This window comes from Pungitius pungitius, chromosome 1 (genome assembly GCF_949316345.1).
Source record: "Pungitius pungitius chromosome 1, fPunPun2.1, whole genome shotgun sequence".
In the NCBI taxonomy this organism is placed as follows: Eukaryota; Metazoa; Chordata; class Actinopteri; order Perciformes; family Gasterosteidae; genus Pungitius; species Pungitius pungitius.
The window spans coordinates 9,932,790-9,959,344 of record NC_084900.1 but is presented as its reverse complement, the minus strand read 5'-3'; the positions used below and the strand labels follow the sequence as shown (position 1 = coordinate 9,959,344).

At 41.7% G+C, this 26,555-nt stretch overlaps 4 protein-coding genes across 4 annotated transcripts; 1 reads left to right on the top strand and 3 right to left on the bottom strand.

Annotated features, from left to right (window-relative positions):
* Positions 1 to 8: 8 nt before the first annotated feature.
* ugt5g1 (UDP glucuronosyltransferase 5 family, polypeptide G1) lies at positions 9 to 9,326 on the bottom strand. Its single transcript, XM_062561562.1, has 4 exons — positions 9,288 to 9,326; positions 4,124 to 4,195; positions 372 to 3,991; positions 9 to 283 (listed from the first exon to the last, which is right to left on the bottom strand). Exon 3 carries the CDS (start codon positions 3,986 to 3,988, stop codon positions 2,402 to 2,404), a length of 1,587 nt encoding a protein of 528 aa, XP_062417546.1. The 5' UTR covers positions 3,989 to 3,991; positions 4,124 to 4,195; positions 9,288 to 9,326; the 3' UTR covers positions 9 to 283; positions 372 to 2,401.
* A 2,565-nt stretch (positions 9,327 to 11,891) lies between these two features.
* On the bottom strand, positions 11,892 to 13,186 carry LOC119222756 (cornifelin homolog A-like). The gene is made up of 3 exons (XM_037479619.2): positions 13,087 to 13,186; positions 12,741 to 12,895; positions 11,892 to 12,092 (listed from the first exon to the last, which is right to left on the bottom strand). Exons 1-3 carry the CDS (start codon positions 13,184 to 13,186, stop codon positions 11,970 to 11,972), a joined length of 378 nt encoding a protein of 125 aa, XP_037335516.1. The 3' UTR covers positions 11,892 to 11,969.
* Positions 13,187 to 14,250: 1,064 nt separating this feature from the next.
* Positions 14,251 to 20,718, bottom strand: LOC119222802 (placenta-specific gene 8 protein-like). The gene is made up of 3 exons (XM_037479690.2): positions 19,081 to 20,718; positions 18,558 to 18,712; positions 14,251 to 15,896 (listed from the first exon to the last, which is right to left on the bottom strand). Exons 1-3 carry the CDS (start codon positions 19,193 to 19,195, stop codon positions 15,732 to 15,734), a joined length of 435 nt encoding a protein of 144 aa, XP_037335587.2. The 5' UTR covers positions 19,196 to 20,718; the 3' UTR covers positions 14,251 to 15,731.
* Positions 20,719 to 22,831: 2,113 nt separating this feature from the next.
* On the top strand, positions 22,832 to 25,575 carry si:dkey-112a7.4 (uncharacterized). The gene is made up of 3 exons (XM_037480610.2): positions 22,832 to 22,980; positions 23,267 to 23,610; positions 23,950 to 25,575. The coding sequence occupies exons 2-3, from the start codon at positions 23,430 to 23,432 to the stop codon at positions 24,027 to 24,029; spliced, it is 261 nt and encodes an 86-aa protein (XP_037336507.2). The 5' UTR covers positions 22,832 to 22,980; positions 23,267 to 23,429; the 3' UTR covers positions 24,030 to 25,575.
* The last annotated feature ends 980 nt before the right edge of the window (positions 25,576 to 26,555 follow it).

Sequence of the window (26,555 nt, the reverse complement as noted above, 5' to 3'; positions counted from 1 at the left end):
CTTTGTTGATAAAGGCCCCGGATATGAGAAACTACAGGTGACCTCCCTTGGACATGAATTGACAGTTGCAGGATGATGAGTTGTCTTAGAAATACCCATTCATTCACTCAAAGCAAGACTATGATTAGTTTGATGTATCTGTTTGATGCATCCAGTTGTCATTATTCCATTTCATGTAATTTATAAATATATTTTCCTGTGCAATAGGTCAGGCTCATAGTTGTGCTGTGTGTCAGTCAACCAATCTCCAAAGCATCCAGGATCCATCAGGGGAAACAACCACCTGCAGATTAGAAATCAAGACCGTTCTCATATTGTTGAGCATCAGCAGGTCCAAAACAAAAAATCCAACAAAAGAGGTTTTCACTCACCACTCGAAGCTGTAAGACTGACTTTATCCCACAGAAGTGTGCTTCCCGCTCTGCAGCTCGGTGACCTGTGCTCAAGAAATGTTGGGAACACGGTGTCTTGACCAAGGCTTGTCTGTTCTGTGATCGTTTCCTCCACAGGAAACCCACTACTTCAGCTTTAAAGGCAACATCCTGGGGCAGGAGCCTTTCTGCATCAGAACAAAAACATACTCTCTCTTTTTCTCAGTCTCCAGCTCTCCTACTAGCAGTAGCAGACAGGATGATTTAGGTGGGCAGGAGCTATGGGGGAGGGAACTGATGTAGTGTCCACTAATACCCTTTATATTGTCGACCACTGGCTACATGCCATTAAACAAGTTACCACTTTTACTATGCTCTTTTAACCATGCCTTTCGACACAGAGAAAGTGTTTTCATGTAAAAATGTAAAAATGTATGAATAATAATGTATACAATGCATGAAAATATATTATTTTATTCATCCACCAGGCAGTAAATCAGTGCAATTTACCCAGAGTGAACTTTGACTGTGCGCCAGTGGGAAAAAAACGTACACAATTGAAATTGTTTTGGGGAAGAATAGGTTTGTTGAGACAATGGGTGTTCGGCAGTATTTTTACCACATGGTTTCAAAGGGAGGAGGGTGTAATCACTCACTTACTTTCCTTTAGAAATGTCAAACATGTCCAAATTATAAAATAAGATTTTAACTCATAAACTCCCTGCCTGCCAAGCTACTAGTTTTACATAGAATTGGACATAGAGGAACAGATATCGTCTGGTTTTTATTCCTTCTGGCCATGGAACCAGGAGGTGTACATAAAAAAGAAGCCGACTTGGCTATTGAAAGGAACAAGGTCAAAGCTTTAATTGTTATTATTATTATTATTTTTAATTATAGGCATGCGGTTAGTGCAGAGCAAATCTTTGCCTTTTAATTTTCTAATCTGTGCAGATGGAAATACATTCCAAAAAAGCTTGTTAAGGCCAAAATTGTGTTGAAGGAACTTTATCTCAGCTACAATATTTGTTTCCCCTTACTGCTTAGTAAAAAATTAGCTGATAAGAAAACAATTGTGTACACCGCAATCCTATGTTTTGTTTGTTATGTGCATTGAAGTTATCCATGTGTGTTTGCAATCTGTTTCAAGATTCAGTGTAGAATTTGTACAGTGTATGAAAGTTACCCTCATACATACTTTTTTTACCTTAAGGAAACGAAGACAGAAAGATCAGAGACATAATCATGTATACATCCTGTTGGTATGTTTGCACATACTGTTTTTGCTAGCATGCAACTTTCAATGTGCATGGTTGGACATCTTACCTAAATTACTCATATTCTTTTCGGCAGAACCATGCAGGAAATCGAATAGAAAAAGCATGATATGGTGTTGCATAATTTTCTTGAAGATTATGGGGCACAGAGTGTATGAGGTGAGCCCTCAGAAGGTTCCTCTTCATGCAAAGCATTTGTGCAATAAATGAAGTGAGGACATTCACTGATGATCTGGCTGCAAGACAACAGATGGCACAAATTCTGTGTTTAAGATCTCTGATAAACCACTTTGAAGGATACGTTGGAATACTTGTGTAACTAAAAAAGTCCTTCGCATAACTTCATCTTGTTGTAAATTACCATTCAGGCAATTCTGATTTCTGAACACATTGTGGTGAAAAGTTATGGACTTTTCAAATCTCAGTTGTTTTGATCTTAGAAAGTTTTAGGAAAAGCATGCTATTATAAATGATAAAGACTAATTTATATTCATAATTTAAAAACATTTCCAAAGAGTGATGAATCTACTTGACGCAAGCCAGGACTATTTATTTCAAATCTCTGTTGAAATCATTTACATTAAAAAACAATGATTATTATTATTCAATTTCAATGTTTACAATATGAGAAATAAATGTTTCAAAATTGTAAAAGAGAATCAGGTGCTGATTTCCATTTTCTTGAAGATGCTTGAGAGTTCATTCCCCAAAGAAACAGGGCGTGGTCTTTAAGCAGGACTTAATCGTAAACAGTTACTCTGCTTTCACCTTCCTGCGGCACTTTCGGCAGCAGAGGATCTTACAGACTACGACTGAAGCCCAGACAAAGACTCCAATAAGGGCCGCAAATAGAACCGCCACATCCAGGCAGAAGTAGGAATACCAAGGAAGACTAAAACCTGCTGGCTGCAGGTGGGCAGCTCCTTTGTTGCGGATGACATACTCAATCCAAAAGATGGCAGTGTCCATGGGAGACATTGGCTGGTTGCGGTGGAGCTGTGAGAGACGCTGTATGTTGTCACGGTACGAGGGAGTCTCCAGGATGTCCCTTAGAGCCTCCAGGAAGTCTTCTTTGGTGATTGATTTTACCTCCACCACCCGAGCTGCCCCACGTACCTTCAGCCGCAGCAGGTTGTCGAACTGGTCAAAGAGCAGGGGCAGGCCCAGAACGGGAACGCCGTGGTAAATGGCCTCATACATGCCGTTGGTGCCTCCGTGGGCTACGAATGCGCGAGTCTTAGGGTGTCCCAGGAGGTCTCTCTGAGGCAACCAGTCCACCAGTAGCGTGTTGTTTCCCAGGGATAAAGGTTTTTCACCCACAAACCTCCACACCACCTTCTGAGGGAGTTGAGCAAAAGCAGCAGCGATGGCCTCTGTGGCCTGACGATTAATGGCCGACACAAATGTGCCCAGAGACATGACCACCACCCCATGCTCCCCAGAGCTCTGCATGAAGGCCTCCAGCTCAACGGGAAGGGGACTGGATGGTTTGCACTGGAACCCCCCTATGTACACCACGTTGGGCATCGTGGGTCGAGGGAACTCAAAGACAAAATCGGTCCTCACCAGCCAGATATCAGCTGCCCGCTCCAACGACAGCAGGTCAGTACCAGGAGGGAAATGCCGCTGGAGCAGATCGGTGTAGGGAGGGTTAATATAAACTTGTTGTGCAAAAAATATATAAAAATAATGTAACATATTCTTGGTTCGTTCCAGAAAATCCATCCGATCATGGAGTTCGCTTCCTGGCACAGGGACATAGGAGACAGGAGAGGGAGCTATAGTGAAATGGCCCTCTCCACTATTAATCCAGCGCACATTGAAAACCATCGGCAGCTTTAGGTAGGTACCTAAAATGACCCCTAAAGTCAAAGCAGGATCGGTTAACATTAAGTCATACTTTGCATCATGCAGCTTCTTCATGAAAATGGGGTCATCTAGCATTGCAGCAGCTGATTTAGCAAGGATCTCATGGCCCTTTCCCAACATCGATGTGAGCAAGTGCTGTTGACAGAAGGTGCTTATGAAATGTGCCGACCGGCGGCATTCCATGACATCTTGTAGCATTTGATTGTAGAAGTTCCTGTCCGACTCATCCTCCAGCATGGTCACATTAATAGAGGTATAAATCGACGAGTTGTTAGGAATGTACCAGCTTTTGGCCGAGCGCAGCACGGTGATGTCGTGGCCTCTGGAGTGCAGCTCTCGGAGGATCAACTCCATGTTTATCCAGTGGCTGCCATCAACCGGCACTACCAGAATCCTGCTGGCGCTGCAACAAGTGGGTCTGAGCAATAGGAAGCACAGCCCTGCCAGGAAAGAGGAGATCACTCCAGACATTTCCTGCAATCACACAGAAAGTTGTATACTTATTAAAGGCAAAGCCAGGTACAGCTAGTGTATCATCTGTGTCTAAATCCATCAAAAGTATTTTGTTGTTAAATTGTTATTTCAAAAGTAAATCAAATGCCCCACCTGGTTACTCTATGATCAAAATCCAAGAGTTTTGCGTAAGGTCCACGTCCTATGAGAGCCAGAAAACTATGTTCACATAAATTCACATACAGGACCTATTGTAACAGGTCGAAGTCCCATATGTGGGTCATAAGTTACTTCCAAAGGCACGTGCATTGTTTTCAAGAGCAAAGGTCAATGTTAACAGCATGATGTAAGTATGCTACAGTGTTTTTAATGGTTTTGACCATTGTAATTTACATTTGTCTTAAATGTGTCAAATGAATGTCTTTCTAATGACATTAATAACTCTTTGCTAAGTAAAGTTTTCTGTTGGATGGCTTTTAACCTAATCAACATATTCTGTCTGAATACAGAGACTCATCAGTTTACTAATGCTCACCTCCAGATTTCTGCTCCTTTTACGTCTTTGGATGGCAGTTTTCTTGTTTGCTACTTTATAAGTGCAGTACGAGTGTGAGAGATGGGAGTGGCAGGGAATTAGGAAGCAGCAAGGTCATATTGCAAGGGGAATAATAAAGTGAGCATTGCCGATTTCAACAACAGCAAGAGGCACAGTTTAACAGTCATGTCAGTGAGTCGCAGCCTTTGCCTTCTCTAATCTGCCTCTGTGGAGTTATACAAACCTGAACCATAGAACAATTGCAGGTAACAGCCGACCACGCAGATGCAGGTTGTGATCAGGGAAAAGGATTTATTGTACTGTATACTAGTTCAGTAGTTTTAGACAGCCCTTATTTTAAAACTTAAGTAATTTGATTGTGTGAAAAATGAATCTCCATTAACGTCTTACTGAAATGATTGAAAACCGACCACATTAAAAGGAATGGAATGATAGAGAATTGTCACGTCGGTGTGGCGGAAGCAGGACTCAAATGCAGACTTGCAAATAATAAAGACTTTATTTAAATTATCTAAATACTTGGGGGGGGGGGGGGTAAAACAGGGATCCGTCCACGAGCAAACGAAATACATACAGACAACTCAGGAAAGACATTCAATCACTCGACCGGGGACAACAAACACACATGGTTTAAATACACAGGGAAGGTGGAGGTGATTGGACACAGGTAGAAACCATCAGGGACACAGCAGACAATCACAGGGGATGACAGGACAAGGCAGGAAGTGAAGCTTTTCCAGGGACATATAAATGGCAGGAAACTTCAAAATAAAACAGGACACAACCCACACTGTGACAGAAAATTATGTTGAATTAAAACAAAGGGAGTGACTGTATTCAGACATAAAATAAATATTCTCTCTTAAATGGATGGTCGGTTAATAACATCCGCCACAGCTGTTATGATGTTCTGTGAACTTTGGTGAAGTAGCACCACTTCAAAGACGAGCGAAAATACATTAAATTATATTTTAATTACACAATACTCAAAGAAATTAAATGTTTCAAATTCAAGTAATAGAAATACTGCCAATCTCTGCGGGACTCAACATAGCATCTTTTAAAGATCGACATGTTTGTGAATGAAAAAACACAATTATCTAGACATCATGTAGACATCCTGTTGGTATGTTTGCACATACTATTGTTGCTATGTTGTGCAACTACCGCACTAATGTGATTGCACAACTCATTTAAAGTATTCATAATTTGGTCTGCAGCCCTGCAGAAAAACACAGGTATAAATAAAAAAAGTATTTAATACATTATGGATAATTTTATGTGGAATTCTTTTCTTGAGAATTTTCAAATTCTATCAAATTGTAAATCTTATCACCACCCTTTATAATGTGAGCTCTCAGAGGGCTCCTCTCTAAGTGTGCTTGTGCCATATAAGAAGTGAGAAAACTAGGAATGATCTGGCTGACCTATCTGTTGCAATTTTTTTGCTTGAGATCTTTGATAAACCATTTTGAAGGATACATTGAAATTCTTATTTAACTAATAAAGTGCTTATTATTTCATCTCTTTGTGAATTACTACTAATTACCGGTGATTAATATTATTCAATTTGAATGGTTACAATATGAGAAAGAAATTTTTCAAAATTGTAGAAGAGAATCAGGTGCTGATTTCCATTTTCTTAGAGATGCTTAAGAGTTTTTCCCAAAGAAAAAGGGCGTGGTCTTTAAGCAGGACTTAGGTCGTAATCAGTTACTCTGCTTTCACCTTCCTGCGGCACTTTCGGCAGCAGAGGATCTTACAGACTACGACTGAAGCCCAGACAAAGACTCCAATAAGGGCCGCAAATAGAACCGCCACATCCAGGCAGAAGTAGGAATACCAAGGAAGACTAAAACCTGCTGGCTGCAGGTGGGCAGCTCCTTTGTTGCGGATGACATACTCAATCCAAAAGATGGCCGTGTACCTAAAATGACCCCTAATGTCATAGCAGGGTCTGTTAACATTAAGTCATACTTTGCATCATGCAGCTTCTTCATAAAGACGGGGTCATCTAGCATTGCAGCAGCTGATATAGCAAGGATCTCATGGCCATTTCCCAACAAGGATGTGATCAGTTGCTGTTGGCAGAAGATGCCTATAGAGGGCAGCAGCCAGCGGCATTCGATAGCATCTTGTAATATTTTATCGAAGAAGTCTGCGTCTAACTCATCCTCCAGCATGGTCACATTAATAAAGGTATGAATGGAAGAGTTGTTAGGAATGTACCAGCTTTTGGCCGAGCGCAGTACGGTGATGTCGTGGCCTCTGGAGTGCAGCTCTCGGAGGATCAGCTCCATGTTTATCCAGTGGCTGCCATCAGCGGGCACTACCAAAATCCTGCTGGCGCTGCAACAAGTGGGTCTGAGCAATAGGAAGCACAGGCCTGCCCGGAATAAAGGAATCATTCCAGACATATCCTGGAACAAAACAGAAAAGATTATACTTTTAAAGGCCCAAAACCGTTAGGTAGGCTTCACATATTGTGTATGTCCAAATCTGAAAGTGACAAACAAATGGAAATAGCATGTCCTATTTTTGCTGTCGGAATATTACATTCATTGCCAATAGTTTTCATCAATTTCCCTCTTTTTTTTTAGATCTAGGCCTTAAGATCAATGATTTTCAGTTGTTGATTTTCTGTGATCGAATTACTAATGTCTGAAAAGGCTATAGCTTGTAATTTTTTTTACTGTATGTGATGGGTAGTGCTCCTCCTCTACCTGTTTGGCCACACCATCCTTTAATTAGTGATTCCCAACAGATGAGGCCAGATCACTTCCTGGTTCTCTTTAAATGCAGGACTGACGGCTAAAGGGGACGAGTGACAGAGCTCCCACTAAATCTGTGCAGCACTCACCATGTGTGGCTGTAATAATGTGAAATTCCCAGGAACGGGGAAGTGATGTCGGCTTCAGGTGCTGTAGCTGAGCACTAGCCACTGCTGCTTTTGGCCCTTTGCAAATGTACTTTATATACTTATGGTGACCTTGTTTTATTTAGTATTTCTATTATGAATTGTTAGTTAATTTCTCCCCAGTTAAGTTAGTGTTTCTTTGATTTTGTGTTTTCTTTCTTTTTGTAAACCCGAGTGAGTCCTATTACAGGGTCCTCTCAATGCTAGTACAGGTGGGCTTGTCATAGGTCTATAGGTGGTGGCTCACTAGGTGGAGGACTTCCTCATTCTTAGTTGATTTTGCATGTTTTATATTTTCTGTGTTCTAATTTGTGTCTTTTGCTTTGCAGTGTGTGTGACTTTTATTTTCTGGTACCTGGTGGTGGCCCTTTACCCTTTCACTTCCCCACTCCTGTAGGTCTCCCCTATACAGCCACTGGTAAAACACCTCAGTATAGCATCATTTTTAGCATCAAATATATTTTGTAATAAAAGCCTTATTTTTGGACTAAGATCTGTTATTTAACCAATGCCAAACTTGCCTGTTAATAAAACTAAACATTGTTTAAAAACTAGAAATTCACCTCTCTGCTCCTTTTCTTAACACAGAAGAACCTATATTTAATGTGGTATTCTCTGGGTGAAAGTCCCAGAGTAGCGTTGTCTCAATGTGACCAGGCGCCCAGCCGCCCCGGTTACAAATACATACATATGTAATATATATAATTATTAAACTTTTTATACAGGATAAAGTCTGTTATTTTACTTTTTGCCAAGGCTCGAAACTGCTTATGCATTTCGGGCTATTCCAGTTCATGTTGGGTTTGACCGGATTATTTTGGGCCTGATCATACCTTAAATTTATAGTAGTCAATGACTCCCCTGTGCCACAAAGCTATAAATTAGCCAGACGAAGAGAAATGAGCCAACGGATCTTTATGGATCCCCGTTGTTGCTGGACAGCAGCAGGATCACACTTTAAAATTGTACTAAAACATTTTTTTTTGTATAGCCCTAAATTACCAAATGAAAAATTTGCTTCAGAGGGCTTTACAGTCTGTACACATGCGACATCCCTGTCCCAAAATCCTCAAATCAGCACAGGAAAAACTCCTGTATGTCCGCATATACTGTGAATGGTATGCTAGCGCAAAATCCATGCTATAATAAGGTGTTCCAGTTTGTTCTCCAGATACATGGGTTGAATGGTGTTGAGGGCACTGGAGATATCTAATAGCATGGTTTTCACAGTGCCGCCATGTAGAAGGTAGATGACAGTGCCATCCACCCCAATGTCAGATGGGTAGGCGTACTAAAGTGGGTCTTTGGATCGGCTCACAAGTTTGGCGGAGATGGACAAGCAGGGGGTGTAGACAATGGGGGTTGCATCAAATCTGTTGTTGTATGTTGGTTGACCTATGTCTGGGTCTGTGTGTGTGTGTGTGTGTGTGTGTGTGTGTGTGTGTGTGTGTGTGTGTGCGCGTGTGTGTGTGTGTGTGTGTGTGTGTGTGTGTGTGTGTGTGTGTGAACCAGCGGCAGTCTGTTAAGTATGGTATACAACCATTTCTTTTTTTTGTATTTCTTAAAAGCAGATAATGCTTAATGTGTATTCTCCAACAATGAAGTCTAACTCATTTAGTAGTCTGATTTATCATAAAAATGGTTTCCAATCCATTTCTTACCTTTTCTAATATTTAAAAAAAACACAAAGAAGAGAGAAGTTGAAAGATGATTCATGTAAATTATAATTATTTATATTAAATTATTCACAAGTATATCAAACATCCCCACCTGGTTTTTGTTGTATCAAAATCCAGAAGTTTGGCTTGAGCTCGCTGTCCTCTGAGAGAGCCAGGAAACTATGTGAGATCTGTGTTTCCACATGGCTTGAATTCAAACACTGTCCCTATTCTAACAGGTCAAAGTCCCATATGTGGGTTAAAAGTTACCATCAAAGTTATGTGTATTTTAACAACAACGGTCAATGTTAAAGGAATGATGCCAGTGCAAGGAAGTATGGTAAAGTGCATTTCAATGGATTTGATCCAATAATTTACATTTTCTGTTTACTGCTCAGCTTCAAATCTCTGCTCCTTTTACGTCTTTGAACGACAGTTTTCTTGTAGACTCTCTCACAAGCAATTGAAATGTGCTCCTTCATAAATCGGCTTAAATCAGCAAACTTCAGGAAGTGAAAGGTAACCCCTACAGCTTTGACACAAGAATGAGATGGGTGTGGCAGGGAACTAGGGTGGGAGGAATCAGGCAAGGTCAAATTGCAAGGGGAATAATAAAGTGAGCATTCCCGATTACAACAACAGCAAGAGGCACAGTTCAACAGTCATATCAGTGAGTCGCAGCCTTTGCCTTCTCTAATCTGCCTCTGTGGAGTTATACAAACCTGAACCATAGAACAATTGGAGGTAACAGCCGACCACGCAGATGCAGGTTGAGATCAAGGTTAAGTCATTTGAATGCGTACAAAATGAATCTGCATTAACATTTAACGGAAATTATTAACTAGCGATCACATTGTAAGGAATGGAATGATAGAAAATGAGGTGCAATTATGAAGAAAGGGATGAAAGTCAGGTTCTAATACCAAAGGGACAGGAGAGACAGGTTTCATAACTTAGTGGGTTAGGGGTAGGGTTATAACTACCTTAGTGAGAAATTTCCGAATAAAGACTACTTAATACGGGAAGGTGTCTGTGAAGGTGTGTGTCTATGGGAAAAAAAGAGATGTACCAAATAGGGAAATATCTTTTTTCAGTCATTTTAAGTTTATGGTTTGATCAAGGTTAACCGAATAGAACACAGTCACAATTAAATGAATGTAGGTCAATGTAACGTCCACAAAAGTGGCCTAGACCTGTCAGTAAATGTGAATGTTTGTGTGTTGTTGTCGTTCCTTTCGAGAGCAAGAGTGACATATAATCATAACAGACTACATGGTCCGATAGCTGACATTTTGATCAGAGATAGATACTCTGTGTTGGATATTGACTTGTCTTGACTGCAGCCCTAGTTAAAAGCTTAAAGAATGACATTTACATGTACCAGTGGAAGGCAAACACGCAGACATCTAGATCGTCTGGGCGCTAGATTGTGGAAGATGCTGATGCTCCATTGTTTGTTTCTGCACAGAGCTCAGAGTTCCCGACTCAGGCTGCTGGTGAATACAGGCGTTGCCATGGAGATAACATAAATAGGGAAAGGCCTGAGATCCAAAACATTTTTGAGGATTTCCCTTGTACACCTTTTCAAACTCAACCACCTTTCCAAAGTTCACCTCAGGCCCAAATATTTGAACAATTCTCCTGTGACGCGGGCTAGTCCAAACTTTCCCGTCCTTCAATTGTTGTGTGCATGTTATGGCTCATTTCAGTCCTTGTGTCAGTGTTCACACCATTCACCCACATGCCTAGCATGAGCTTTTACTGTTAACCAAAACATCTTCTTTTATTTAAAAGCCTATTGTTCATAGATTTTTTGTGCTACCGTGTTAAATTCTTTTAATTGTAACATTATTGTTATAAACACTCGACTTGGATACTGACTTTAATCTCATGGCTGGTATTTAACACTTCTAGGCATATATTAAACCGTGGCAGATACTATGCATACAGGACAGAACACACTAAGATTGATTGTGTCGAACTTCAAAAGGATTTTTTTTTTTATTGTACGGTTGAAGAGGAGTTGTATTTCATAAAAGGAGCAGAAAAGAAAGATTTAGGAAAATAAATAACAATAATTTATGTTTTAGCATAATGGTCAATATTGCACAACTTAATCCTAACCCTAATCCTAACTTCAGGTAGAATTGGTAGTTAGTTCTTACAGTAAGTAATACAACAAAGAAACGATCTTCACACACCTGTTAATGAAGGGTGTGTAGGAAAATAAGTTATGTGTGTATAGGTATATCATCACTTAGATTACTTTGAGCTTTATGCTAAAATCTGCATGCTGATGCTAATGTAAGCAGTAAATCTTTCATCATGTTAACTATTTTTGACTGGCATATGAATATCCTAACAACACACCAAACACCAAAGTAGACTTGCAGCTGAGAATTATGGGAATGTTATTTGTTATGCAGGTAATCATTTTCAACCTTGTGCTGAAGGAGAAGTCAGAATGACACAATCTCTGGGGACCATGAATTTCTGTACCACATTTTCATTCAGTGGTTATAGAGAAATCTGGGGGACTGAAGAGTTTAAAGACAAAGCATCAATTACGCATTAGGATCAAATACATGCCTTACTTCATTGTAAAGATTTCTGTGTGAAATCTGTGTGCAAATTCAGTAACCCAAAAAATGTTTACAACACTGTTCAGTTCATAGCAAAGCTGTCACTGTTAAGTTCTCGTTAATATCTGTCAATGGATGTCACACAAGTGAAGTGTGTGCTTATATTTTCTTTCCCTCATCAAAACATCAATCAGATGCTCAGCGACATTCCACAGAGCCAGGCATGCTTGAATCAGCAACGGATCCCACGCAACAGTGATGCTGTGGCAGCTTCAGCAGTTTGCTCTTATCGGCCGGCCATGTTGACGAAGGTTATGGGATTCTTCCTTGTCTTGATCTCTCTTGCGATTTGACACCAGGTGCAGGGCCCGCAGAAAAAGGAGTACACACAGTCCTTGCACAGTGTACCCTGTGGAGACAGAGACGCAGTTGGGAGTGGTAGGGCGGGAAGATAAGAAGAGTTGGAGATGCAAAAGTTAAGGGAAGAAAACAAATGCTTTCCATGTGCGAGTAGCGATACCAGGAGCCAAGCAATCAGCCCGTTACAAGCGGACACGGCACTAGTTTACTGTTGTACAAACCCGTCCTCATCGCCAGCTGGTCACATACCGACACTGGGTCTGGGACTCTTGGTATCATTTTTTAACATTGGGCAGTCCAGGGCGTAGTTCAGTTTTAGAAAACATTGTGGTTGAGGTGGAAAAAACGTTTGAAAAACTAAGTTTGTCAAGTGAATGTAATACATAACGAGGCCCAAGACAAAGATTTCCAACCCTTCAACCCTCACCCCACCGATGTAATTATCATTTTGTTATTTTACATTATAACACGCTCCGAGCATCCATTACTGAAGTAGATTACTTCATGTTGTTGTCAACAAAAACTCAAAGACTAAAGACCATACAGGCGCTGAAGAGGGTCTTGCCAAATTTTGGGGCAACACTCTTTAATCCTGTTACAGTATAACCGATGAACAGTGAAGGCAACAGTGGCTCTTTATCACAATGCTTGTACATGCTGTATGGAGAATGCATTCAAGTCAGCAAATGGTTGGTACCTCAATGCCATAGCGTTGGCGCACTGACACCCTGAGTGCTGTGGTTATCGGAGGGATGAGTCCAAAAGCGTCCAGCAGAGGTAAACACAAACACTCCCCGGCCTCATGGGCTGTCTTACAGGCGAAGCATGGAGGACACCAAAAGGCAAGGCAGCCTGAAATAAAGATAGTTGAGGATCAACAATGGAAATGTATTTTCTGAAGTCACTGAGGTCTTATCCATCTCGTCTTGGGCTGTAAAGTCGTTTTGGACAGTACACAGACATTGTTGTTAAACTCGGGACGAAAAAAACGATGTTATCTCGTATTATCTGGGCAGAAACTGCGTGAAGAGAACTGCACTCACACTGCGGCAAGTCTTGGAAGCAATCACAGATGTCAGACGTCCACTGGTTGGGTACGCTGGTGGTGATGAAGGGCCTGGGCTGGCTGAAGGTTTCAGACATGACTGAAGCTTCTGACAAAAACAAACACTGCAGTAACTGCCAAGACCAAACATTTTTTCTAAATGATACAATAAAACACTTAACAGTTACTTTGAAATTGCATATACCGTACATGGAGAAATTGTTTTTTTGTGATGCATTTTCATAAATTATTCAAACACAAGATTTCTTTAAACAATTTGAATATAATTTTGTATATGGTAGTTGCTGTAGAACTATTCAGTAGTTTGTGAAATGAAATATATATATATATATATATATATATATATATATATATATATATAATGAAATATATAATATATGAAATACACCGTCAGCTGCTTATTACTTCATAATAAGGGAATCTGTGAAAATATAAGGTGGTTAAATGAAGGTTATATTCTAAATGTGTGGTCCTGGTGAAGTCACAAAAGTAAAGCCAAGAAGAGATGTACAACCTCAGGAGCACACTGAACCGCTCAGGTCAATGGGAGTTACACAGCGCTGTTATTGGGTAAACAACCCACATCTTTCACCTTTCAGGTAACAAGCTGAACAAACTCTGCAGGAACAGGTCTCTAGTCCCTAGTCCTGCTACCAAATTCTAGTCAGGTTGCAACAGCGCCAAGGTCACGCAATCCTCCACCTGGAGTTAGAGCTTTGGAAAACACTGCTCATGCTTGGTTCTAGCCTTCCTCGTTGCTAAAAGAAAAACACAATTTTGGATACAAACCAGGAACACAGTGGGTTGTCTTACCTTGCTGTGAGCAGTATTCCCGGATGGATTTGCGGTGCAGCGTTACATCTTATAGCCTGGCTGCCGAGCTGTGAACGTGACAGCACAGCATCGGCTGCATGTCACTGACCGGTCTATCGGGTCTGACTTGTGTCAATACCTTCGGCAGTCAGACATCAGATTGTTCTGGCTGTCACGCATCCTTCTAAATCTCAAACGTCATTGTGATACAAAATGTATCACTCCATCTTTGAAGCGTACGACTCCTCTGCCTGGCCTCACTAAGGTCAGACAGAAGTCTGTGTGATGAGAACAAAAGAGACACGTGGCTCTGAGTCTTTATTTAAATGCCTGTCTTTAATAACAATTTCTAGTAATCTGCCATGAAATTCTAATTTTTCACAGTTTATAAGAAGAAATGTGTTTCATTCTCCATAAAATCCACGTTCTTTGACCATCTGTTTTGATGCAAAGTGCAGAGTGCAATTCTTTCTCCACGCACCGTTTTATAAAAAAGAAAACAACTTGCTGTGTCAAATCTAAAACAACTGTTTTCCCTCTGAGTAAGTTTCATTAATTGTGTTTTATATTTCAGTGCTTTACCATTCAAATAAACTGTGATGGAGTTAATTTTAAGAAATGAAGAAATAGTATTTAAAAAATTGTATTTAACAATTCGTCTTTTTAAACATGTTTGCTATTATCAGTGTGCAGGGGTGATGAACATTGCCTTGTGATGAACATTGCACGGGTGATACAAATATCATAATTAAGTAAAAGTAGAAGAACACATTATATACTTCATAACAAATAAAAGTCCTGCATTCAAACTATAGACACAGAAGCATTATCAACTAAATACATTATACTGATAATATAAACACTTATATATATACAGTGGATACGGCAAGTATTCAGACCCCTTTACATTTTTCACTCTTTCTTGTTTCATTGAAGCCATTTGCTAAAATCAGTCCATGTCAGAGCAAATGAGAATCAGGAGGTCGAAAGAACTGCCCAAGGAGCTCAGAGCACTTTCTGCAGTACTCAAGGTTCCTAAGAGCAGAGTGGCCTCCATAATCCTCAAATGGAAGAAGAACTCTTCCCAGACCTGGCCGTCCAGCCAAACTGAGCAATAATCATCATTAATGAGAAATAAAATTAACTTTTTTGATTTTAGCAAAGAAAATGTAAAGGGGTCTGAATACTTGCCGTACCCACTGTATGTATATAAGTTAAAACTTGCGGTGAGATGTTTAGGTTGAAGTTAGCTGTTTGCATGTTGATCCAGTAGTTCTCAATGTGGGGTTTGTACAAAAGTGAAGGTCCGTAAAAGGATTTATGGGAGTAGAAATTGTAAACCAATCTACATTTATTTTTCTGAAGTTTGCTAAGTAATTTCTTGACAATATAATTTTCTCATCCTTTATCTTTTTAGTCCCCAAGAAGTTCACTCCACCTTTTTTTACATCTACTGATAACTTAACGACAGTACAGCCTCAATAAAAACAATGCTTTGTGTGCACTTCGCAGGGCAAAGAAGTTGTGAATCAGCGGTTCAAACTATTATTTTTTTTTAACTTAGTAGAGTAGAAACATAGAAGAATAGTAGAATAAAGGTAGGCCTATTACATGAGCTCCGTCTGATACAGTTGCCTCAAGTCATATGACTTTTTATCACTTGATTTGGTGAAAGACTGAACTTTCCTCTCTGTGTAGCAGATCAGGTCTCTTCTGAGTTCCCTGAGGCAACAGGGAGTGGCTGCCGATCAGAGGAAGTGTGATTAAATCAACACTGGAGGTCAGGCTGCTAGGGTGCACAGAAGAGTTTTAGAACAAGTGCGCCTCCTGCAGGGAAGTCAGAGCAGTGTATCTGGCTGAAGAAGAAGAGGAGGAGGCGTGGGATGCTGCTCTTCTCTTCAGCTCTCTGGAGATCTGGAGCCAAGATAGCGGATAGCAGCAGCATCCATACAGGCAGTCGCTCCACACACTCCCCTGTAGGACACATGCAGAGCGGCCTGAACACAGGTGGGAGGCTCACCTCCCCACATTTGCATTTACGTCGCATATACATTTTTACTGATAAACAATGCAGCAGATCAATTTGTTTTGTCTGATGTACTATGATACACTTTTTGTTTTTCTAGTTCTAAGAGAATATATTGTATAATTGACAAGTAGTTTATTAGTAGTTCAAACACATTCCTTTTTTATGGTTCCAGGTTGTAATGTGCAATAATACGGCAGCTTGACAGCTTCACAGACAGCAGTGCCTTTGCCAGTGTAACTTAATGATGATCCCCTCCCTGAGGACACTGAGTTTCTGGCAACCAAGTATTTTCTCCTTGGATTACAGCAAATGGAACTCTGTGCTTGTCAGTAATGCCAAGATTGAAGATATGGAGGGTGAGATTTGATGAATCAATCAAGTCTGGGAAACACCAACAAGGCGGATCAATGTGCAGAATGTGTCTCTTCAGCAGTGTAACTTTTGATTCTCTTTCCTACTTCTTGCTTTGTCACTGTCAATTAAAAAATGATTCTTCCACAATCTGTATATAATAATTGTAGCCTAATTTGAATTGCTACATTGCAATCTGTGTATTTAATGTTAGACCCTAAATATAATAAAATAATCTCTCCCCTCGACGAGCATCTTTGCAGGTCTGAGAATCTGGCTACAACTTGATCATAGTAACAGCCAACACAATATTTATATTTACATACACGTTGGTCTTGAGCAACAGATCTTGGATCTGTTCGGTAACACACTCTCTCTGTGCTGCGCTGGCTTTCTCTTGGATTCATTGTGGGAAGGACATTAACAATTAAAGTGATCAATACGCGTCCCGACATCATTGCGATTTAAATGCAACTTTTGGATCTGAACTACAATAAACATGAATATTAAACAAAAATGTATTTATTGATTTACCCGTCGTCTTAAGATAAAACAGCTTGACATGACATTGTGTTCCAGTGTACTTATAGAGTCTATAAAAGCATACATATGACGTACAGAAAGGGGTAAAGTCCTGAAGTGTGAAGCCATTTTGACAGTTCTGTGCCAAAGGTCTATTTTCAAATAGCTTAATGCTGACTTCAACATGTTAGTTATGGGATGATCAATTATTTGCTGAATAGATTTTTTTTCCTGTATTTTCCTGTTCAGTTCAAATATAGTACTTGCATTCACTGACACTGTAGTTCATGAATTAAAGTAATCACATCACTTTACTCAAAATCTGAAATCTTTAGCCGACTATGGCGTAAGGCGAAAGGTTAACGGATCACCTGTGTTAAACATTAATATCTGTACTAAAGTGGATGTGAACCCATCCAATAAACATTGACATCAGTAAATCTTACAGATGCCAATCTCAGGCTGAATAGAAGTAATCATCTCAGGGCGCTACATGTAGGCCTGCAGAGTTTTGGTGGGATTCAGTCTCATATCTTTTCAGATATCTCATTTTGGCTAAAAGCTGTAGAGCGACCAACTAACAATGGTGTCCCTAGAGCCATGCCAGTCACTACTGTCTCAGTAAATAGTGACACAGAAACACTGTATGCACAGAACGACGATGCACAACTTTGAACTAATATGCACATAAGTGAAGTAATCACACTGAATTCACAGTTTTATTCTCGGGATACACCACTGTTGCAGCCTGGTCTCCTTCCAACCCTGAGAGAGTTTGCGCTACAAACAGCCTACATGCTGTGACTTGTTTTCATAAGAACTTCTGGCACTTTCCTAAGCTCTTGCTCTGCGGTATTGACAGCTACGCGCTGCCCACTCCACCTCCGGAGAAGCCAGCATTACCAACCACCTCCTTCTCTCTGGTGGCAGCGCTCCAGCTTCTGCCTCCCCAGCCTCCTACATCTTGCCTTATCTCGTCTTCTCTTCACTGTCCCAGAAACGCTGCGCTTATCCAACATCAGACTCTCAAAACTTTGCCCCGGCATGTGCTTTTGCGCGCTGAGCGTCTGTTCGGTTTTTGTTATCCGCACAGTGACCTGATGGCAGGTAAGCGAGGGGTGTTTTTGTGTGGACACCGTGGGCGGGCGGCCTGGCCTCCTTAATGCACTCACCACTGCTTGTTTAGTCATCAAGTTTTTTACGGCTCTAGTTCAGATGTAGTGATCTAACAGATATTTCCCTATCATTTAAATATGAAATAACTGCACAGACTCCAAACATTGTTGGCATTGCTTCAGTAATATCCAGTGTTATCATGCACATCTCTGTGATGTCGCTGCTATTCCCCCCCCCCCCCCCCTCCTGTGTGCTGTAATTGTATTTCATCACTAAAGAGTCCTCGTGTTCTCAGCAGTAATCCTAATTATCCAAAGCCCCTGTGGCTCTGTGTATTGAGCTGGGTGCACAGTGTACGCGATTGGCTGCATTGTTCAGAACATCACAGTGTCACCACACCACTCCGCTTCACTGGAAGAATTTAGTCCAAACCGAGCGGGGGTCCGGGGGCCTCCTCCCCCCAGAGATTGTTTTTCCCACTTACAGCATGCTCTATTTACTATGCCATTTGATCGTAACATGCATAAGATGTCAATTGTGAAAAAACTGAAGAGAAAGTGTTTTGATCAGAAATATATTTACCCGGGAGATATAAATTCCTGTGTGTGCTTTATTACCGGTATGCCGTATCGTTCCCGGACAGACGCCCTCATGGCCAGAGAGGCCGGCGGTACGCAGCCAATACAGTCCAGCAGGGGCAGGCAGGGACAGGAGCCCACAGCGCTGGTCACTTTACAGGTAAACACCGGTAAGCAGCAAAGGGCAAAGCAGCCTGCACACACACACACACGCACACACACACACACCGCATCAACTCAACGTACTCAAAAACAGAATTCAATTCACTTTTTTTTTGCTCGAAATGACAGATTTGTCTCAAAGGGATTGGAAATTTTTACACATGTGACATCCTCTGTCCCGAGAACGGCACTTTGTTACAAAATAAACTCTCCCTTTCCCCCTCAAAAAAGTTTGAAAAAAACATATAAGGGATCTCTCTGCCAGGATGAACCGAAGTGCAAATATACGTCATGTGTACGGTATGAACAATATTACCATATGACCAATATTCATGTTTCCTCATTTCACAAATTCATCTTTCATTTCACACTGTACACTGTATCATGTTTGGACACTCACAGTCTCCCACGTCTTTATGGCACTCACACAGGCCCGTACTCCATTGACCTTCCTCCTGAACCCTGCTCTCCGGCTGAACCTGAACAACCTGTCGAGACATAGCTGGGCTGGCCATCCACCACCATGAAGGAGAGGTGGGGTTACGCTGTGGTATATATAATAACTCCAAATTGTACTATTTGCGTTTGAATCCACTACTTAGATATTTGATAGCAACACATCCCGATTTTGAAAAAACAGATACAAAATAAATATGTAAATGCTAACAAATGACTAAGTTGCTATCTGATCTACTAGTTTGCAATTAAATGAAAACTAGGCCTGGGGTGCTGCTCTCTGCCCCCTGCAATAGGAAAACCTCTACACATTAACACCAGTTAAAAAAGAGGATATAAGTCAGCACACCTTGTATCCGTAATTCTGACCTAAAGCACAAGTCACAGGATCAGCTCAACAAACCAGTGAGGTGTTTGCCCTGATCGGACGTCCACGCCCCTCACTCACTGCCCGCTAAACACAGCTGTCTCCTGACCTGAGTTATTCTTTAGCTCTGCTCCTCGGCTCCAAACTCACGAGATAAAGACTCCTCCAGAGCGTTACCCTTTTATTGGTACACGCATGGCTCAGAGCCAGCCCGCTGTACTCAGAAAAAAGGATTTACCTCAGTGAACTAGAACTGGAAATACGTAACCAGGCTGTTTTTTTTCTTTTTATCAAGAATTCACGACTTACCCGCCTCAGGGTTTAGTTGTCAGAATCCCAGGAAAAACAAAGTGTGGGCCACTTTTTGTACTGTGAGACGTTCACCCTGTCTTCTCAACGTGTGTGAGCTCTTTGCTTGCCTGCAGTGTTTTGGGGTAAATATAAAAAGGCGGGTAGACAAGGCGATGTGCTCCCATGACTGTTAACTCTGTTGACCTGTGGTATTTTGTTCCGATACATCAGTGAGAGATAAGTTGATGTCTACCTGTATGTCTGAGTTACGCCATTGGAAACTCCGGATCTGTGCCGGTTAATTGAAAAGCACAAATAAATCACAGTGTCTTACCAGAGCACTTATCAAATGTCATCGTATGATATACAAATAGGAAGCGCAGATTCCCTTCATGGAGATCTGATACTTTCTTATACTTATAAAAGTGTAATTTCACCATATGAAATTGCACCATATGTAAAGATTTTCTTTGAAGCTGTGCAACATTAAATGTTGCTCTAATGGAATATCCAATTTGTCATCGTCCTAAACAGGAAAGTCCCATCGGAGTGAAATCTGACTCCTCTTCCATGCGGGCTGCAGCTGACACAGGTGATTGTACAGATTGACTTGATTCATGGAGCGTGAGAGCGTATCACATCCACCCAAAAATATAGAACCCGATTATTCAATTTCTAAAATATTTAAAGAGGAGATAAAAGGAATGGGTAAATGAAGTAAATTATGGCAATTTTTCAAAATAATGTATGTTATAAATTAGTGACAATCTGAACTTGATGTAATTTTGTGACATAATCGTGATATCATGGGAATTAGTCAATTAGAGTTACGTTTCCACAGAGACAGTCAAGCTGTCTTCCAGGTTCTAGTCACTGTGCTAAACTAAGATAATCTGATCAACTGCTTCCTGCAGCTCCATATTCACTTTACAGATATCAAAGTTGTATCGATCTTCTTATCTAACACTCGCCTGCAAAGTGAAAAAGCATATTTCCTAAAAAGTACTGCTAAGCATACACATACAAAGCAGAAAAAACATAATCTCTGTACTAGAAATTGTGTTTATTTACAATATATTTGAAGTCACAGATATCAATAGAATATTACAAGGACAATGTGATGCATATGGAAAGTAATTCATGTCATGTTGTGACATGAATTACAGGATATAACTGGATGTAATGGCTGATGATGTGCTATTATTTCCAATAAGCCATGTTGAAGGTCATACTCTCCGGCTCTCCTTTTGAGATTCACTGATTCAAATCAGGGAGATTGGAACACTAAACAGCTGTTTGCTGCAGGCTGCCTTGATCTCTGGGAACTCTGGGAACAAATTGAGAGAAAAAATGGCGACAAAATGAATCATCTTTACTGAATATTGGCCCAGAAAAAGGCAAAGAAATTGCACACCCTCATACAATGTAAGTTCACTCACTGTGTTGGTTTGTTTTGCTGCAGAGGCACTTCCTCAGATACTTTTTCTCTGTGTCATTTGTTGAAATGGAACACTTGATTCTTCCATTGGCAAAAACTGCAGAAAGATAGAGGTTAGTCATTTAATTGAACACTGTAGAAACTCACATTATAACCCCTCATAATGTAACTTCCTTGGCTGACAGAACCACCTTCACACTACCTGATGTAATGATCAATTCTTTTTCATGCCTATTTTCACCGTTTTAAATCGTTAACCAAAAATAAGACAATCACCTCTGCACCTGCACAGACGGATGTGCCCTTTGGAAGGATGAGATCCATTTTGGGAAGCTTTGCACAGTGGAAAAAGACAAAGAGCACGAAATCATTGATATGCAACAATAATACATTACCTATGAACCGCTTTGTCAGATTTACCTGTGCTGGCGTAGAAGGAGTCAATCAGAATGATGAGCAAGAGAGTGACACTTATGATCCTGGACATGATGGGAGCGTGTTTTGCGCCGTTAACGACAAAGTGTTGGATTGTTTTACAGAGACTCACCGACGGTTATTTATACCGAGCCTCTCGGCGTCCATGTAGGTCCGCAGAGTTTAAGCTAAGGGAAGATAGGTCTGGACAAGTCTGAAGGTTATTTTTTTCGTTTGGGTAATCTCTCAACCATGCATGGACTCACCCTAAATATGTAGAAAAGTAATAGAGGTGACACAGTGCCAACAGGTATGTATAAACAGAACTTGATATGGAATGTTTTTACAAACCTTGCATCATAACTTAATGCTTAAAGTCCAACCAGAAACATTTGAAGGCTGAAGATTAACCACAGGATTTATACTGAAGTCACAAATTAGACAACTTTAGACTTGGGGTGGGGGGGTTGGGTGTCATTTCGGGGGTGGGGGGGGGATACATTTATTATATAATGTTTATATAATAATATTTATTTATTTACTTAATCATTTATTTTGCAGGGACAATGCACACTAATCAACAGTTGTACTGTAAGTAAGCCAGAGTTAGCCAGTGAGGCTCATTTCCATCTGCTGCCCAAGGCCAAACGCTTAAGGCAGCCTAGTTGTATATTTATAATATTTACGACATGGTATTTATATCATATAGTGAATATTTTGAATAAAAGTTGTATGAATAAGAAGTCCTTATTGTGTTAAACTGTTGTTAAAAAGAATTAATGCGTGTTTTATCATTTATGTATCGAATCATTCTGGGATTCTTGCTGAAAATGATTGGCTGGCACTACCAAAATAAAATAAAAAACACCAGCCGCCACTGGGTCTAGTCATTGGCTGTCACCTGAGTCCCTCTCTCGTTACCCAAATTGCGTAATTACGCACCGCGCCCGTCGAAACGTTGACACTCGGCTGTACAATCCGAAGTGTCAGCGCAGTCCCTTCACGTTACATACAAACGCGCACTGACGTCCACGTGCCGCTGTGAGTCACGACACAATACGAGGAAATGCCTGAGAACGACAAAACGACGAGAGGCCCCTTTAAATAAACGCTTCGTCGCTAAAGTGTCGAGAGAGAGAGAGAGAGAGAGAGAGAGAGAGAGAGAGAGAGAGAGAGAGAGAGAGAGAGAGAGGGAGAGGGGGAGAGAGCGAGAGGGAAGGAGAGAGAGCGAGAGAGAGAGAGAGAGATCTGATCAACAACAACAACACTGCTCCTCTCTGACGCCGCTTTTACCGGATTCAGCCGTTTGCCGCGGCCTCGGCGAACACGAAGAGGTGAGTTCACGTGTCTCGTGTTTGACGCCATTCCTCGAGCACCGGTCACACACGCGATCTGTTAGTGATGCTTTTGTGCTTTTAGCAGCCGGCGGTGGAAGCCGTTTTTCAACAGTGAACGTGTGAGACGGACGCCCCGGCGGCGGAGCGGCACAACAGCGGGCACACGATCCACCTGTTAGGATCGGACTGTTGGTTGAAAACAACGCGCAGAACACGCGGAAAACGGCGGCCCTCCGACGCGTCACATCTATTTTTTGACGGACGCCTTTGCTTTCTTTCCCAGGCTACGGGGACTTCCCGTCTGATCGGCGGCAGCCCGCGGTGCGTTGTTCATACATTCGCTGCGTTGAATGCCATTGCGGAAGTGAGACGCTTTTGGACACGACACAGAGCCTGCGCTGTGTGGACATCTAGCGGCCGATCGGCAGAAGGCGTCCCTCCTCGAGATGTACGGAGCATCGGGCATCCCGCAGCTCATCCCGGCCACCGGGCCGCCCCGGCAGCCGGGTCCGGCGGGGCCCTACGGCCCGGGACACCCCCAGGTGAACGGCGACAGCGGGGGGGGCAACCCGCAGAGACTCGGACACAGGGCCCCCAAGCTGGGACAGATCGGTCGAACCAAGAAAGGTGGGGTGGTTTTCTTTGTTTGGATCAGGCACACGACAGGCACCACCGCGTCTATATCATACCCTAGATGTCCGTAAGCTATTGAACAATTATATTGAGTAATGTGTAAACGTGACCTGTAAATCTCACAACCTCTGCAGGCTCATGGTATTCACAGATTCTGTACATTTTTTACAGAAATGGTATGAGTTATTTCGCAAACGTTTCAAACTATTCCATTGAATACAAAAACTGAATTAAGGAGTTTTGTGATAAAAACCCAATTGAATCTGATTAAATCTGTAGCCTCTGTGAGTGGATGTGCACCCTTCCTGACCTTTGACCTTTTCCGTTCCCCAGTGGACTTGGACGACGAAGACCTGGATGACATCATGAACAACAACGGGCAGTGTCCTGTATCCCTGTCGCCCATCTCCTAAACTTCACCAAGAAGTGCCATTTCAGAAAAAAAAAATGTAAAAAAAGAAACCCCCTCGCAGGACGCCGAGGCTCCCCGTCAGTGATCCTGGTCTTGATCCCCTCGCGTGACACCGACCGACGCGTCCGACGGCTCAGCCGGGCTCAAAAAAACGCCTCATTTAGCGGCAGTCGAAGCCGAGGCCCCAACTGTACATATTGTTTTATTTAACTCGCCTTTGGCGCTCTCTGCACTGCACCTCGGCAGGCCGTAGATTATCAGGACGTGAGAGCAGGACAGTGTCTTTATTCTTCAGAGCTTCTTAACAAGGGCTACGTTTCTAAAGGTGGCACGGAAGCAAGTGGTTTGGTGAAACGCAGCTTCTCACCTGCCTGTTTTCTGGTGAGGGATCCCGAGCCTGTGGCTTGGCTGTGTGCGGGAACGCAGACCTGTTGACGTGTAACACACAGGTGAAATGTTACGCTTTGGTTGTGCAGTGACTGTCGTTCTTTACTCTCACACCAATGCAAGTGGTGCACTATCCAGTGGGCAAAAGCCTGCGATTTACTGAAGGAAAACAAATGCCTGCTAAATATTTATTGTTTGAAAAAAGAAATGGGAAGAAACACTTTGTTGTGTTGTTATGGCTTCTAAGTGTTTTTTTTACTTGTTTCCGAGTGGAAGTTGCGTCAGTCTTCGTTAACTGAGATTCAATATGTTCCCAAATGGTGCACTTTGTAGGAATGCCTGTTATGTGCCGTGACATGTTGCAGAATTCTATGCATGGAGTCTGTTAATGCATCAAAACACGTAACTGGTATCCTGTTATTAAGGGCTAATGTAGAAGTATTTCAAACCGCAGCACCGTTGTGCTCTTTAAATCATGCAGAGTCAACATTTTCCTGAGCTCATTGTCGGCTCGGCCTGCTGACTCAGCAGAAAAATGTCGTAAACAACAACAACAGCTTTATGGAGGTTGTTGGCTTTCAAAGGCGGGGTTTCCCAGGTTTGCGAGACAACTGTGGTAAAACATGTACAGTCGTAGTTCTTTTAAATCAATTGCCAAAAGACATTTGATGCTGTATTACAATCGTGATCGAAATAGATTGGCACGTGAATATATGTCGTGATGAACAACACTTTATATCGATATTTACAGCAGTAATCTGCTGGGGCTACACCCAGATGGTGTCAGAGTGTCTTTTGGGTTCAAGTGAAGTCTTTAAAGATCATGCCAGCCATTACTTCACAATTACAGTATGACATAATGAAAACAAGCAGCTCTCCATTATTCGTTCTCACTGCTGAGACAATCTTAACACTGAAGCTTTGGGTTTTTGAAGATTGCAGTGGACCTTGTAATGACATGCTATTGTCGCTAAAGGCTCACGCTGATGTCAGTTACTTATTCGGCTGTGAAATTGTTACTTGTTCACTTTAACCTTTTTTTTTTGTGTCACAGCCCAAATGACTCAATGATTGTCTTTGGGACTATGGCTAACTTCTGCATGGAAATAGTTGACTTTTCTTAATGCATCTCGATGAATTAAAAATGAATCTTTGTGGAATTTGTCGTTTTTTTATGCGCTTGTTCTCGTATGTGTTCCTAAACACACATTCACATAATTGTTTAAGGCGCAGTTTGCATTTTTGGAAGTAAAGTTTCTTATCCATACTTAATCTGTGACTGACAATAGAGGTTTGGAGAAATATATGGAGAGGGAGCAAAGCAATGTACTGCTCAAAAGTATTGGACACCTCAAAAATGTAGAATATTTGACATACGTTGTGTCCTAATCAGTTCACGCTTACCCATGAAACCATGCAGGTCAAAGATGGATTTATCCCTTTAAAATAGTTATTTATTTATCTGATATGTCAATAAGACAAGGTATTATTATCTGCAGCTTCTTCCTCAATCTTCATTCCTACCCTCACCTATGGTCATGAAAGATGGGTCATGACCGAAAGAACTAGGTCACGGGTACATGCGGCCAACTCCCTCCCTTGGGAGGTGTTTCAGGCACGTCCAGCTGGGAAGAGGCCCCCCGGGAAGACCCAGGACTAGGTGGATACATTATATCTCTGCACTGGCCTGGGAACGGCTTGGGATCCCCCAGTCAGAGCTGGTAGATGTGGCCCGGGAAAGGGAAGTTTGGGGCCCCCTGCTGGAGCTGTTGCCCCCGCGACCCGACCCCGGGTAAGCGGTTGAAGATGAGATGGATGGATACAATATCTGTGACTATGTTGAATGACTGCTGATCTCCAGAGTAGGTTTTTCTTTTTCCTTCCTTTTTGGACACGCCGCCCTGCTAACTGTCGGTTAGTCACAATGGGAAAAACCATGTCCATGTAATAAAGAATAATTTTGGCATATGCCGAAGGTCTTCATCAGATAATGCTCCATTCCGAATTAAGGCCTTAATCAGAATACATGACACTTCTGGAATATTATTCATTTTACGTTTCCATGGTGACGCTGTTCGATTGAGACGGCAGTATCAGCCACAACTGCGCATGAGCCCAGTGCACGAGACCGCCAGTGGGT